The sequence below is a fragment of the Rhodamnia argentea genome, chromosome 4, assembly GCF_020921035.1.
Source record: "Rhodamnia argentea isolate NSW1041297 chromosome 4, ASM2092103v1, whole genome shotgun sequence".
In the NCBI taxonomy this organism is placed as follows: Eukaryota; Viridiplantae; Streptophyta; class Magnoliopsida; order Myrtales; family Myrtaceae; genus Rhodamnia; species Rhodamnia argentea.
Genome location: NC_063153.1, coordinates 5,759,153 through 5,774,160, shown reverse-complemented (window position 1 = coordinate 5,774,160; position 15,008 = coordinate 5,759,153). Strand labels below are relative to the sequence as shown.

At 40.1% G+C, this 15,008-nt stretch overlaps 3 protein-coding genes across 3 annotated transcripts in view; all 3 read left to right on the top strand.

The window, feature by feature from the left end:
* Positions 1-15,008, top strand: part of LOC125314673 (TMV resistance protein N-like) — a 416,296-nt gene that overhangs the window by 46,116 nt on the left and 355,172 nt on the right. The window lies entirely within an intron of this gene.
* The window catches only part of LOC125314518 (disease resistance protein Roq1-like), a 125,480-nt gene continuing 116,410 nt past the window's right edge, over positions 5,939-15,008 (top strand). Inside the window, exons 1-2 of the mRNA XM_048276980.1 lie at positions 5,939-5,983; positions 6,020-6,060. Coding sequence (XP_048132937.1) covers positions 6,038-6,060 — 23 coding nt within the window. The 5' untranslated portion in view covers positions 5,939-5,983; positions 6,020-6,037. The remainder of the gene's footprint in view (positions 5,984-6,019; positions 6,061-15,008) is intronic.
* On the top strand, positions 9,751-13,949 carry LOC115732907. Its single transcript, XM_030663592.2, has 2 exons — positions 9,751-9,911; positions 13,174-13,949. The coding sequence occupies exons 1-2, from the start codon at positions 9,762-9,764 to the stop codon at positions 13,591-13,593; spliced, it is 570 nt and encodes a 189-aa protein (XP_030519452.2). The 5' UTR covers positions 9,751-9,761; the 3' UTR covers positions 13,594-13,949.

The window sequence follows — 15,008 nt, the reverse complement described above, 5'->3', positions numbered from 1 at the left end:
GAAGAGAAGATGCTCTTTAACTATGGTGAAACTATCATGAGTGTTGGCTCGCCAGCATGCCCGGACACAACTTGCTGAGGAATTGATTCTAGGGGAACCGAATAGGGTGATTTCGATTTCAGCGCCTTTTTGTTTTCCCCTTTTTCGGCTCTACGAAAAATTGTCAAATGTCTGCACCTTCAATTAAAATTCAAAATCACTACTAAATACAGATTTCGCACCATGCTATCGACATGGTCGAGGAACTTTTCTTTTTCCTCTCCTTTATGATTTGTGATAGAGGATGCATTACCTCTCTTAATCCAATTAATGATGCCAATGTTTCATAGTAAAAAATGTTGAGATAGTAAGTTGATGATCTGTAAGCCAATTAATGATCTGTAATCTTTTGAGCTTGTAGCAGGTTGCTCACCGGTTTTTGTGCCATTAACAAAACTTATAGAGGGAAGTTGATGTCTAACTTTTTTGCCCCAAAACGACTCATTCGAGCATTTGATTTAGATTTATAAATCGTACGGTTCACAAAAATAGGGATTGTATTAATTTTGCGCGTCACAGGGATTTGTCCTAAAGGAGAGCCACAAGGTTTTATACTTGTGCCCGGCCATATTGATTTGTTTAATGTAATGTAACCCAGTTCCCGTATCCAATTCTCCGGACCGCAGAGGTAAAGCGAGCTCCCACGCTTTCCTAGGCTCTATACTAGCCTGGTAGAAAATTAGTAGCAACTCTAGTCTCATTCAATCACTAACAAACGAAAATCTAAGTCGTTGGTCGGGCTTGAAAGATTCCGTGCGAACCGTAAGTGGCCCCTCGCGAGAGGACTATTTGCGACTGCCTAGCAATCTATTAGCTCTCCAAGTTTCATGTCGAGAGGGTCGCCACAAGGCAAAGTAAACGAACATGAAAGTGTGTAGAATGGAATTTTATGATTGAAACGCATTATTACAAAGCCCCATTCCTTCCCAGTTAAGATTATCTGGACACATTACTTACATAGTTTTTGCAGCAAAAGTGTCTGACCATGTCTGTGTTAATTCTCAAGTTTCAGCAGTAGTTTTAACTTGCTCCCTGGTGAGGAGAACCCCATAATTTAGTAGCTTCACACTGCTTGAATGACAAGTTACTAGGATTAGCTTTCTCTACCGGATTCGGATCAGGAGGAGGAAAAAGAGGTTGGCCGCGGGTCCGGTTCCTACCGCACATCAATCGCAAGAAGGGGAGAGGTAGGGCTCTAGATGCACCATATGGTCAGATGAGTTTTTCCGGTGATAGAGGTGACTGAGGACCGGGAATTGTGATGTTGAGGCCACATCTGTGTTTAGGAGAGGAAAGGCCAGATAGCCTTGCTTGGTCAGCACTTTTTCTCACAATTGGATCAAATGTAAGCCCATAGTTCCTCCATTTTCTTAGATTGGTCAGGGAGGGGGTTGGATTCGGGTGAAGATATTGCTGGAAAATGACTTCCGGCTATCGAAATCGTGCCTTTCTAATGGGTGGTGACAAATGGGTCGGGTCAGTTCCGTCAATCACATATTTGTTTGGACCAGATTGATCCATTTTCGATTTTTTGTCCTAATTGGCTCATACGCAACCCAGCCCAACCAAACTATATTCAAATCTATCAAAATGAGCTTTATTTCAAATATAATAGAGTAATTAAAAATTAGATCAGTACGGTATCTATTCTCATGTGCCTGGCCGAAGCAGACGAGGCCAACTTAGTCGGGTATAAATCTATTTTGGGGTTTGGGGGGGATAGTTTAATTGCACATTTATTCAAGTCCTAGTGCCTTTATTTTAGCAGATGAAAATATCCACGTCATATTATTATTTCTGATGGTCCAGTTTCATATGACCTAAGAAGTTGTAAGCCCATTTAGATTGCTTTGTAACATAGACTAACGTGTCATGGCTGAAACAAAGTACAGAATATTAAAGATAAGATTGACTTTTCTCGGAAATAAATCAAATTATTTTAAAAGAATTGTGCAATTTCAAGCAAAACTCCGAGAAAATCGGAATATATTGATTATACATCAAGAATAAATGTATAACAAGTGTCATAACTTTTGTATGACGTTCCCTTTGAGTGCCCTATCTCTTTTTCTTCGGCTATTTGAGTGCCATAACTTTTTTTCTTCGATCACTTGAAGTCATAAAAAAAAATTTCCGTTCACTTGAGCACGACATAGCGTTTTAATCGATCACCTGAGTGACATAGCTTTTTAAAAATGTTCACCATAAGTTCTATGTTACGTTAGATTTTTGGCACTTAAGTGAACTTTTTTAACAAAATTTCTCACATAAATGATATATTAAAAGTTGTGGCATTTAAGTGAATGTTTTTTAGAAGTTGTTGTGTATGGTTGGGCAAGCACCAACGGAGATCTAGGTGGCAATGGGCAATGACGCAATATCATCGAGGAGTTTAGCCTAGCTAATGAAGACGACGAATGCGAAGAACAGTTTTTCACGAAGTACTAAAGAAGATAATAAACAGTGTAATTGTTTTCTTTTTTCATTTTTTTTTCAATATGGCGACCGCTTGGCACCACATTAGAGCCACTTGTTGTCAAAAATGCCACATTGGATCCAAGTTAGCTTTTTTACAACTATTTTGGATGGAATTGTTGCGGAATGTAACTATGTCACAATGGATATAGTTTGAAGTTTTTAGTACCACAATGACGATTGTGCCATAGTGGGAAGCTATATTCGGAATCTTTATTTCATTTAACCAGCCATGATTGCATGAACAATTCATAGTTCCCTCTTGGTTCATTTGCTTTCTAGGGGTCTATCTCGTCCTTCACACATTTTAGGGTCGGGTCTCTCCTCGAGTGATGTGATCCGATCGAATCACGGCTAGAAAAGTATTGAGGAGATCGATCGAATCATTTAGGGCATGCATGAGAACTATTCGGGTTCTCTGATTCTATTCCCTAAAAAAAAAAAAGATGAAAATCCTGTTTGGTAACGTAAATAATTTTAATTCTGATTCTGTTCCCAAAATTAGTTTTAGATAATCAAAATCGCTTTTAAAGCAAAATCTAGAATAAAAAAAAAAGTTGGTTTTAGAAAAAAGAATCACTTCTGATAATCACGAAACAGAATAAAATTTCACATCTCTCACTTTTTCCTTTCGCTTCTCTCGCCATTTTCCCCTCAACCTAATAAAAATAATATAAAATAAAAATAAAAAATTTTGAAAAAAAAATGGAAACTTTTTAAGAAATCACAAAAAAATTAGAAAATCCCTAAAAATAGAATAAGCTTGATTAGGCTAGTTTAATCTCATTTTCATAAATTTGAGCCTAAATTTCCTAAATTTCACTCTTTTGTAAAAAAATATCGCAGAAGATGAGGGCATCCAACATGCGGATGATAACATATATACTTGTAGTCGTGCGTCACAAAATGTGACCGGCTGCACGTGGAGCCGGAGCCAAACACCCACTTGGATTTAGGACGAAAGCCGTAAAATGACAAGAAAGGACTTGTACTTCGTATCATGGAAGATAATTTTTTTTTTGTCGGTGGATAATTTGATTATTCGGCTGCTATGTTTATATGTATTTTGGGCAATGCAATATTTAAAGAAAAAAATGAGTTCTTAATATGCGAATTGTCCCATGCTTCAATCGAACTTAAAAAATTATGTATTAACATTTGTGTTTCATTTAAGACATGTTAAAAATAATAATGCATTTTAAATTATTTTAGTATGCATTGAAAATTAGTCTTCAATTTAGGATGAAATTTTACAAAATAACTACATAGTTATTTGACTTAAAGGAAAAAAAATTAGGAAGAGAAATAGTTTTTCAAAACAGAAATTTTGTGCGATTATCAAACGCATTTTTATTTCAAGAACATAAATTTCGGGCAGTTATCATGCGTGTTCTGATTCTCTAAAACTCATTCAAAAATAAAATCACAAAAAATCATTTTAATTCGAATCAATTTTTCGGAACAGTATTTATCATGCGCAATCCTAGTATTTTAATATTAGATGAGTTAAATCCTTCCAGCGTCTTTTGCTTTCGCGAGCTTATCTGCTCTGCAATTGTCGGTCGCCCCCCGCTGATAGAAGTGGGAAGAGGTCGGTCCATAAATGATGATGAGGCATGGGCCCACGTGTCCTCATTAGGATTTTAGGAAAAGTCGCAGCCCCGCTGGCGCTAGGTATGAAACGATAAGAGATGAACCTCAAATTCCGCAAACGAGTACGAACATCACGTGATAGAAAAAGAATACAATGACGATAAATGAAAGAAAAACTGTCAGAAATAAAATCTTAAATTTATTATATTTTTACTAATTCAATCTTAAATTTATTATATTTATATTAACTCAGTCCTCCAGATTAATTTTGACTGATTAACGCTAACGTGAATAATTTTTAATAAACGAATGGAACATCAACCAATGACTAGCAAGTATTTCAATTACTTATCACATCAACGAACCTCAATCGGGCCATTAGATCTTATTAGCCAAGTACGTGTACGTGTACGTGTATGTGTATGTGTATGTGTGTGTGTGTTGTAATATTAATGTGGAATAACATGGTCTTACAAATTAAGTCAATGTGAAAAATTCAGAGAAATAAATGAGAAACGGTAAAGGATACCGAAAATTTACGTGGTTCGATTGGAATGTCGATACCTATATTTACGAAGAGAACTAGTAAGAATAATATAATATAATTGAAAATCTATACTTAAATTATATCCAAACACAAAGTTTTCATAAATAAATAATTAAAAAATATATAAAAAAAAATGAAATCGCGTCATTGCGACTTAGGCTTTCTTCGTTGTTCGTCTCTTTCTTGGAGTCCCACCGGAGCAGAGCACGGTCTGCGTGTCACGCGGCTGCAGCAGGCGTGTCGGGGAAGAAAACCAGCAGAGAACAAAATGCCTTCTTTATTTTCTTTCCTGTAATTTCTTCGGGGGCCCCACAAGCTTTTCTTTTTCACATCAGAAAGAGATCCCCACAATCCGCTTATAGAAATATAATAAAACAGGTGTTCCCCTCTTTTTCGTCTTGTAGCGCCAGAAGTCGTCCGCCGCCCGCCAATTAGAAGGGTTTCTCTTTCAACAAGCCGATTTAACAAATCGATGGTAAATCATTTAAACTCGAGCCATATTTGATTTTATATATATATATATGTGCGTAATATGATTTCACATTAGCAATAGTAATTCATGAGCCAGAGGATGCTGGAAAAGCTCCATATAATTTTATCGTGACATTCGATCCGTACTCTAGTATCTAGAAGATGCTATCGTTGGTTTTTTCCTTTTTTTGCAATTTTATAAATGGTAGGCAATATGAATATTCAGAAAAGGGAAATGATTCACTGATAAGATCGTTAGGAGCGGTATAATCTACCGTAGAAGCACTCATCAATTGGAATATCGTGTGATCAGAAATAATCGACAATGCTATGAAACTGTCAGGATAGCGCTTTTCTTCGAAAAAATTATTAGAAAAGTCTTCAAACACTTGCATTGACACCAATTTAATTCTAGACTTTTTAATTATGCTAATTTAGTCTTGTGAGCTACTACCCCGACGGTCTAACTATACCGTTAGTTTTTTTTTTTACCAGATAATTTTTCAATCAACGAGTGCTTTATGCAAAACATGCATCGATGAGTGCTTTATGCGAAATAGGCAGTAATAATGTGTGCATATATACTATGTTCTTGACGGTACTAGTATTTTCCTTTGGTCGTAAACCTATCAAGAAGATGCTGTCGTCGATCTTTACCTTTTTTGCAATGTTTTGATTATTAGGGCGCCGCAGATACTTGGTATTCGCACAGCGGCAAGACTCATCCCAACAAAATCACCACCATTCCAGCTCTACCGAAATTTCCAGGAAAAATCCAATTTCACCCGCGAAAGAGAGAAACAGCAAAAGGGCCAAAAAGTAATTAAAGCAAAAGGGGAGTGAGATGGCATCCACCAAATGGCCCACGTGATTCCAGAAAGTCTTTAAGTCCAAGAACAAATAAATACGTACATGAGAGCTAGAGTTGGGAACCCCTATCGGACAGTAAACAATCTGCGGAAGGATATCAACCATAAGCTCTTTCGATGGCTTCTTCTTCGTCTTCTTCTTCTTCAAATCTGAAAAGGTATTACCATGTGTTCCTGAGCTTCAGAGGCACGGATGTCCGCAAAGGCTTCCTCGGTCATCTCTATGCCGGTCTGGACCAAAGAGGATTACACACTTTTGTAGATAGGGAGGAGCTCAGGAAAGGAGAGCAAATATGGCTGGCACTTATGAAGGCGATCGAGGGGTCGCGTGCTGCAATCATCGTTTTCTCCAAGAACTATGCTTCCTCGCGGTGGTGCTTGGAAGAGTTGGCCAGAATTATGGAGTGCAAGGAGCAAAGAGACCTTAAGGTCTTTCCCGTGTTTTACAAAGTCGAACCCAGAGAAGTGAGAACACCGAGAGGGACTTATAGAGAAGCTATGGCTGAACATGAGTCCAAATTCGGGAAGGATTCGCAGGAAGTGAAGAGATGGAAGAAGGCGCTCTGCGACGCCAGTAGCCTGTCCGGGTGGGATTTCCTTGAGGGGTAAGCCTGTTTTTCGTTTTGATAAACGCTATAATATCTCTTTTAACTAGACTCAATCTCACGCTTTTTTGTATCTTGTTTTTTACGCTCCCCTTGCTACTTGCACACATGAATTAGAAGGGTGTGCGCTTACTTTGCCCGCACCCTGGACACATGTATTGTCCCATCCGACGGACTGTGGGATCTGTCCCACAGTGCCCACCGGAGATCCAACCATATCTAAAATTGAGAATGTCTTGGGGTAGGCTTTTACCTTCAAGCTTTCCGTTAAGACTTTTAAGGACATACTCGGGTCCAAAAGGTTCACCCAATTGTCTTTTTTCTTTTCATCTCATTATTAGCTAATATTCTTGTGAGATTTTCCTTATCCGTGGTTGAAATCCTTCCACGGCTTTGAAATGCTAAAACACGTTTCTCTTTCTTTCGAGTGCTTATCAGAGATGAAGTGAAGCTCATACAATGCATCGTGAAGGAATTATCAATTCATCTAGTGCGTGCACCCTTACATGTTGCCAAGTATCCGGTCGGAATAGATTCCCGAGTCCAAAAACTGAAATGGTTGTTACAAAAGAAGTGGGGTGATGAAGATGTTCTCATGATAGGTCTATGGGGACTTGGAGGAACAGGGAAGACAACAATTGCTAAAGCCATATATAATGCTATTGAGAGCCAATTTCAGGGTTGTAGTTTTTTGGCGCGAGTTAGAGAAAGTTCGGACAAAAGCAATGGTCTAGTTGCTTTGCAAGAAAAACTTCTATATGAGATACTATCTCGAGGAGATTTAACAGTATATAGTGTTGATGGAGGAATCAATTTGATACAAGAAAGACTTCGTTGCAAAAAGGTTCTCCTGGTTCTTGATGATATTGACCGCTTGGATCAACTGAATGCATTAGCTGGAGAAGCCCATTGGTTTGGCAATGGAAGTAGAATCATTGTTACATCAAGAGATAAACATGTGTTTACTTCTCATGGCATAAATTTTGTGTATAAAGTTGAAACTCTAGATGACAATGAAGCACGAGACCTTTTTGGTCGGCATGCCTTTCGAAGTAGCAAGAAAGTTGAGATAACAAGGGATCTCATAAATAGAGCAGTGCGTTATGCTAATGGCCCGCCGTTAGCCCTTGAAGTGTTGGGCTCGTTCTTATGTGGAAGAGAGGAGCCCGCATGGGAAAGTACACTGGATAAACTCTCCAGAAGTCCCGACCAAACTATCAATCGAATTCTCAAGATAAGCTTCGATGGATTGGATAACAACGAAAGGGAGATTTTCCTTGATATCGCATGCCTCTTGAAGGGGAAAAGTATAGAACACGTCACAACAGTTCTTGATAGCTGTGATTTTGCTACAACTATAGGAATAGAAGTTCTCATCGAGCGGTCCTTGATAATAGAAGAGCATGGGACCCTACAAATGCATGATTTAATTCAGTTGATGGGTAAGGATGTTGTTAATCAAGAATGCCTCGATGATCCTGGGAAATGCAGTAGATTATGGATTTTTGAAGATGTTGTGGAAATTCTATGTGAAGACACGGTAAATTTTGTTTATGTAAAGTTTGCTACATCTCAAATTTTAGATTACTCTGATTTGAACAATCAATGTAAATCTCAGTGAAATTTTTTGTGACCACCGCATTTGCTCCATTATGAATAGGGAAGGAATGCAATAAAGGCCATAGTATTGGACTTCCCCATGTCGGAAGACATAACTATTAGCCCCGATGCTTTCACAAACATGAAAGGATTGAGAATGCTCATTTTGCTTGAAGTGCATATCTCTTCAGAAGGTCCCGTAATTCTCCCTAACGAGCTAAGATGGCTTAAATGGCCCAATGCGCCAAATCTAGAATTTGGCTCTGATCCTAAGAAGCTTGTGCAACTTGATGTCCACAGAAGTCGTATCACACAATTAGGTGGCCAGCTTAAGGTAAGCCCTTGTGATGAATAGCTTTCCATTTTTATGGTTATAAGTTTTTGCGGAGCTTAATGACCGCACCGGTATGTTTTTGCAGAATTTTGGAAAATTGAAGTCCATAAATTTCAGTGAATGCAAGTCCCTCGCTAGCGTTCCTAGTATGTAAAAAACATGGAAACTCTCTTTGGGGAATAACGTTTGCAGATTATAAGCTCTTTAGGGAGTAACGTTTGCGGATCGATCCAATTTCGTGGTCGGTCCCGAAACCGCTGATTTAATTTTTAATTTTTAATTTTTTTATTTCTTCTATTCCTTATAAATGGGAGTTTCTTAACATTAATCAAAGATAACAGTTTACAAATTAGAATTTTCTTCAATATAAAAAAATAGAAAATCTTGGTACATCGTTGGTTCAATCCGGGAGGTCCAATTCCTTTTATGGAACCGGGAGTTGTACCGGTTATTCCCAATTCCCAATATCGAAACCCGGCGGGTCCCTCGGAAACTACTCGAAACAGGCAAGCTCTATGTTGTCCGGTTCCTGAGCGAACCAAGATTGATGCACACCCCTACCCCAAATCTGGAGAGCTTGAATCTTGATGGGTGCAAAAGCTTGGTGGAGGTTCATCAAATCAGTCGGATATCTTAACAAGTTAAGGTTTTTGTCGCTGGAATTGTGCTCTAATCTTAGTATCTTTCCCAATCCACTCATGACAAAATCTCTTCAAACCCTCAAACTCTCTGGTTGCTCTAAACTTGAGAGGTTTCCCGATATTCTGGGAAAGATGGAACATCCAGAAAAACTTGATCTAGAAAGGACCGCCATCAAAGAATTCCCCGCATCAATTGAAAATCTTGTCTCTGTGAAGGTGATAGGTTTACAATATCTGCGAAACCTCGCAGGGCTTCCATCGAGCATTTATAAGTTGCACAATCTCGAGTCCTTGAATCTTCATGGCTGCTTGAATTTCGTCTTGTTTCCAAAGAACTTGGCAGATTCAACTGACCACGATGACCATCCGGGATTCTCAAATCTATACCGGCTAGAACTTAATGGCTGCAATCTATCGGAAGTAGATTTCCTTGAGAGTTCTTCCAGTTTTCCCAAATTGGAAATCCTATGTCTTTCGGATAACAAGTTCACTTATTTACCAACATGCATCGACAAGTACGATTATTTAAGTTGGTTGGAAGTGACGAGATGCCGGCAACTACAAGAAATTCCTCGGCTTCCATCAATTATGCGTACCCTAAGAGCAAATGGTTGCGAATCACTACAAAAACTCCCAGATTTGTCGAGTCTCTCCTCCTACCAGCTTGAAGTTGACTTGCCTTCATGTTGTGAATTATCCCGCAAAGGAGTCAAAGTTGCTGATGTGTCATTACTCGAGGTTTCTCTCTCTCTCTCTCTCTCTCTCTCTCTCTCTCTCTCTCTCTCTCTCTCACACACACACACAAGTCACAACCCGAACCCCGCGAGCCCGAAAACATCGACCCGAATCCCGCGAGCCCGAAAATATCCCACCCGGCCACGCTATGTACAATTCTCCAGGATCCAAAAGGCCAACAATAATAAACAACATATGTGGAAGCGAAACAACTCCCCGTACGTAAAACTAACAATGTTACGATAACTTGGGATGGTAAAAACAAACTTATGTACATATATACATAGTTGTTGCAAACTTCCAAACCTATGGCTTCAGAGGCCACCGTACAAGCCTGTGATCACCTATAATAAAAAGATTACGTGGTTGAAGCCCGCTACACTTCCAAAACAAAACGCTCTACAAAAGTCGAGAGGCCAACTACTCTAGGCCTCGTCCTCACTATCAGGCTCTATCTCATCTATGGTCGCTAGCTCGTCCTCGTCCATCTTGGGCGGCCGCTCCGCATCCAAAGGTTGCACAACTTCTCCATCCTCTTCCGGCTCCACGACCTCTGCGCTGGGCTCCAAGTCACGGGGCCAGCGGCTGGGTGCACCACTACGCCATCCGGAGGTAGAGTGCTAATGGGGTCCCATTCTCCAACACCGTCGTAGGGAATATCGAAGCCCGTCAGCGGACCCACCGTCAAGTCCCCATAGCAAGACGTCCACGCTACGTACGTGTGAGTCTTCCAAAAGAGTTCTCCGGTGTCTACCCAAATGGTAGTAACGTGCCTATAGTACACCTTGTCTTCCCCCACTAGGTACTCTATCACTACGGTTTCCATATCCCGGGGGATCCCAAATCATTGAGGCGGGTCGTTCATTGTTGAGGCGGAAGGTCCGAAAAAGAGAGCCCACGACGGGGTGAGAATAAATCTCAGCAAGAAAGCCCCTAATCTTAGGTTAGGGCTCTAGTGCCTCCAGACACGTCCTAGGTAGGCAATTTCCAACCAATCCTTCTTCAGTAAAAAATTCCTTAAATAAATTTCAGAATATTCCATTCTTTCTCCGAAAATTTCCATACCTTCTCAAATATTCTATGTTACTCCCATATCGGCGTTCCACGCCGCAAACCGTCAATAAAATACTCCACATACTCCAGAGCCCACGTTTAACGCCTTAGGCTAATATATAAATATTCCACGTGGATCCAAAGACCCCGTTTAACGCATCATGCTATCTTATAAAATTCCACGTTGGTCCAGAGCCCGCGTTCAATGCATCGAGCTATATTATAACCGGACAGACCCACGTAATAATGCCTCGCACCATCATATAGTTCGGACCCGCGTCATAACGCCTCAAGTCACTATCCCGCGTTTAACGCCTCAGGATAATATAATAAGCACAACCCCGCATTTAATGCCTCGGGGTAAAATAATAATAACCGAGCCCGTGTCATAATGCCTCGGGCAAAATATTGTCTTATAAAATACGAACCCCGCGTCGTAACGCTTCAGGGTAAAATTCCACATTTCCTCTCAATTATTCCACTTAAGACCATATAGCAACAATAATTCATCGATCGCTCATCCGATACCACACGATCACTTAAATCCTTCCGATCAATCAATCTTCGCCACGTGATCTTGCTAAATTTCCTGATTAGCAAATCGAGACCATCCGGTCTCACCAATTTTTTTCTCCAAATAAAAATCGGGACCACACGATCTTTCTAATTTTTTTCAACTGCTCAATCGAGACCGCTCGATTTAATTATACTGAATAAATACTCCACCGGGACCACGTGATTCACTCACGTTAGAGAATTAATAAATCGGGACCACCTGATTAGGTCACACAAGACCAATAGCCAATCGGACCACATAATTAATTCCGACTACCACAAAAATTTATATATGCCACCCAATATTAATTCTACCAATGTGGCAATTAATAACTACTTGTACGATCGAATTATACTAACGTACAATCAATACGTACCTTACAAATTATACTGTACTAACGTGGCATTTAATACGTACTATACAATTGTACTATACTAACGTACAATTAATCTCCAGCATACAATATATCTACACTATAGTAGAATTTAATCCTGGCCATCAGATTAATCTTCCTAAGCAAGATTCAACGTGGGCCGTCCAAGTAAAGCAAGATCAAGCTAGATTAAATTCTAGTCATCCATTATTAATCATTGCATTTCACTATTCATGCAAGAACACCATTTTTTCTCTCTCCTCTCCTTCATTCTCCATTTTCGGCCAACACCATTTTCTTGAGCAAAACCAACAAGTTTTTCTTCAAAACTACACAATCTTTGGTCTATTAGCAACATAGGTACCTAATCCAAGGTTAGAGACTAACTTACAACAATTTTAGCAAGTTTTCCGGCAAGAAATCGAGAGAAGTTTTGACCCCAATCCGGCGGCTCCGGCGACTCCCTTTGATCGGCTAAAACCCACAAGATCCGGCAGGTTCCGGTAGTGCATGGCAATAGTTGAGCTTTGGCGGTTCAAGGCGACACCAGCAGCGGTTTGAAAAAATTTCGGTGAGGGAGAGTGAGGGAGAGAGGATTTTCGGCTAAGAGAGGGAATAGGGTAGAGAGAGAAAGTTGTCTTGAAATTTATGAGCAAGAAGACTAAAAATTTTATTAATAAAAGGGTAGGGTAATTTTTTTGGGCATTGATGTTTTAGGTCTTCAAAGTCAAGAAGGGTAGAATGGTAATTTCCTCACCCTTGACTATTCAAAATTTTGGCCAAGAGGGGTGATGACCAAAATGCCCTTCGCTTCCACTGAGCCACTTTGTAAGATATTGTCCGCTTTGGACACACAGTCTTCATGGTTTTGTTCTTCACGGCCCGGGCCCCACGCTCGTGCTGCGCCACTTTGTAAGATATTGTCCGTTTTGGACACACAATCCTCACGGTTTTGTTCCTCCGAGCATCGCCCATACAACGCCCGGAAAACGTGTCTTGCAAGTTAAGAGGGCCCATTGCCATATAAACAAGCCCAAGACTCCCCTCCTAAGCAATGTGGGACAAGGGGATGTCACACACGTACTTGATTTTTCCTAGCTAGCCATTTCTATTTGGTTAGTCTCGCTCAAAATAGACCATTTCGAGTGAGATTAAACCGAAATACATCAATGAGACTTTTCATTTATTCAAAGCTTCAAAACGAGTCGGAATACGGGATGTCACACACACGCACACACCCAAAAAAATATTAATGCTTGATATGCCTACCACCTGTATGATAGGGACTCCCGAAGATGGGTAGTGTAGAAATTCTCCTAATTGGAGGAGAGATGCCAGAATGGTTTCTCCCCTGTGAAAATGGCTTCTTATATTTCGTGGTTCCCCAAGACTTGTCTGACAAGTTCAGAGGACTAGTACTCTGTGTCGTTCTTGGCGTGGAGAAAGGAAAAGTGGCCAATGATTCATGTGAGATCCAAATATCTGTTAATGGCCAAAGTGTCATTTGGCAACGGAAACACTTTTATTCATCGGAATCGGATCATCTACGCCTTCTATATTTCCCGCGAAGTATGCTGAATGTGACATCCAAATGTCGGAACCAATTCGAAATTTGCCTCAGCACATCGGAAGGAACCTTTAAAAAGTGTGGATTCCGCCCAATATGTGAGCAACAGGAGGATGATCTGAGGGTTGTGCTCTAGCACCATAAGCCGAATGGATACCTGAGGACAGACTTAGAAGAAGGCAACTCAATAGAAACTGAAGAAGAATATAGTCCCAGTGAAACAGATGCAGAGGAAAGCTGATCAACTTTAACAAAGAAGAGAAGATGGTCTTAACCACGGCAAGACTATGGGATCCACTCGCACCAACCTATCATGAGTGTTGGCTTGTGAAACATACCTGTTGAATTGGCCACAACTTGCTGAGGAAGTGATTCTCGGAGAAGAGAGCTAGGTGATTTCGATTCCACTGACTTTTGCTTTTCCCCTTTTTTCCGTCTCTACTAGAAACTTTCGAATGTTTGCACCTTCAATTGAAATTCAAAATCACTATCGAAAACAGGTTTCGCATCATGCTACCGACATGGTTGAGGAACTTTTCTTTCTCCTCTCCTTCTTTATGAACTGTGATGCGGATAGTGCATTGATCCAAAATTATGTGGATTCTTGTTGAATGGCCATGGTCTTCCAAGTTGCTCTGTGATATTTACCGGATAGACCTCTGTTACCTCTCTTAACCCAACTAATCACGCCAATGCTTCATACTCTAAAATTTTGAGATAGTAAGTTCTGCTGAATCTAATATAATGTATATCATTAGGGAAGTGTTTGTTCTAATTGTTTGAAAGATCAAAAGGTCTATATAGGGAAGAGTAGTTGATGTCTCTGCTGTTGCTAGGCAGATTGCATTGGATGGATACAAGTCTTGTGCCATAACTGGTGACTTCTTTGAACTGTAGTGTTTTGAGGTTGTAGCAGGTTGCTCACCGGATTTTGTGCCATTAACCTAATTTGTAGAGTGACGTTGGTACCTAAATTTTTTGCCCCAAAGGACTCATTTGAGGGCTTCATGCAGATGGATAAATTGTACAGTTCATGAAAATAAGGATTGCAGTAATCGTTGAAAATATGTCTCGAGTTTGAGCTCAAAGCGAAAGTCTGAATTTCGAAAATAAGTACATCTTGATTATGAAATTAAAGATAAGATAAAGGAGCAGGAGCATGCATTCTTCTTTTGTCAACATTTATTGGAAGCATTACTTACATAGTTTTTGCAGCAAAATATCTGACCATGTCTGTGCTAATTCTCAAGTTTGAGCAACAATTTTAAGTTGCTCCCTGTGAAGGAGAACTCCATACTTTCATGGCTTCACATCGCTTGAATGACAAGTTACTAAGATTATCTTTTTGTTCCGAATTCGGAACAGGAAGAGGAAAAAAGGTTGGCCGCCGTTCCAGATCCTACTTCACATCAATGGCAAGAAGGGGAGAGGGAGGGCTCTAGATGCAGCGTATGATCAGGTGAGTTTTTCCTGTGACAGAAGTGACTGAGGACGGGGTATTGTGTTGGTGAGGCCACATCTGTGATTAGGCGAGGAAAGGCCAGTTTAACC

Coding starts and splice junctions, on each gene's coding strand:
- LOC115732907 (XM_030663592.2), top strand. CDS start 9,762: ATGCGTACCCTAAGAGCAAATGGTTGCGAATCACTACAAAAACTCCCA. Junction 9,912..13,173: donor CTGATGTGTCATTACTCGAG/GTTTCTCTCTCT, acceptor CCTGTATGATAG/GGACTCCCGAAGATGGGTAG.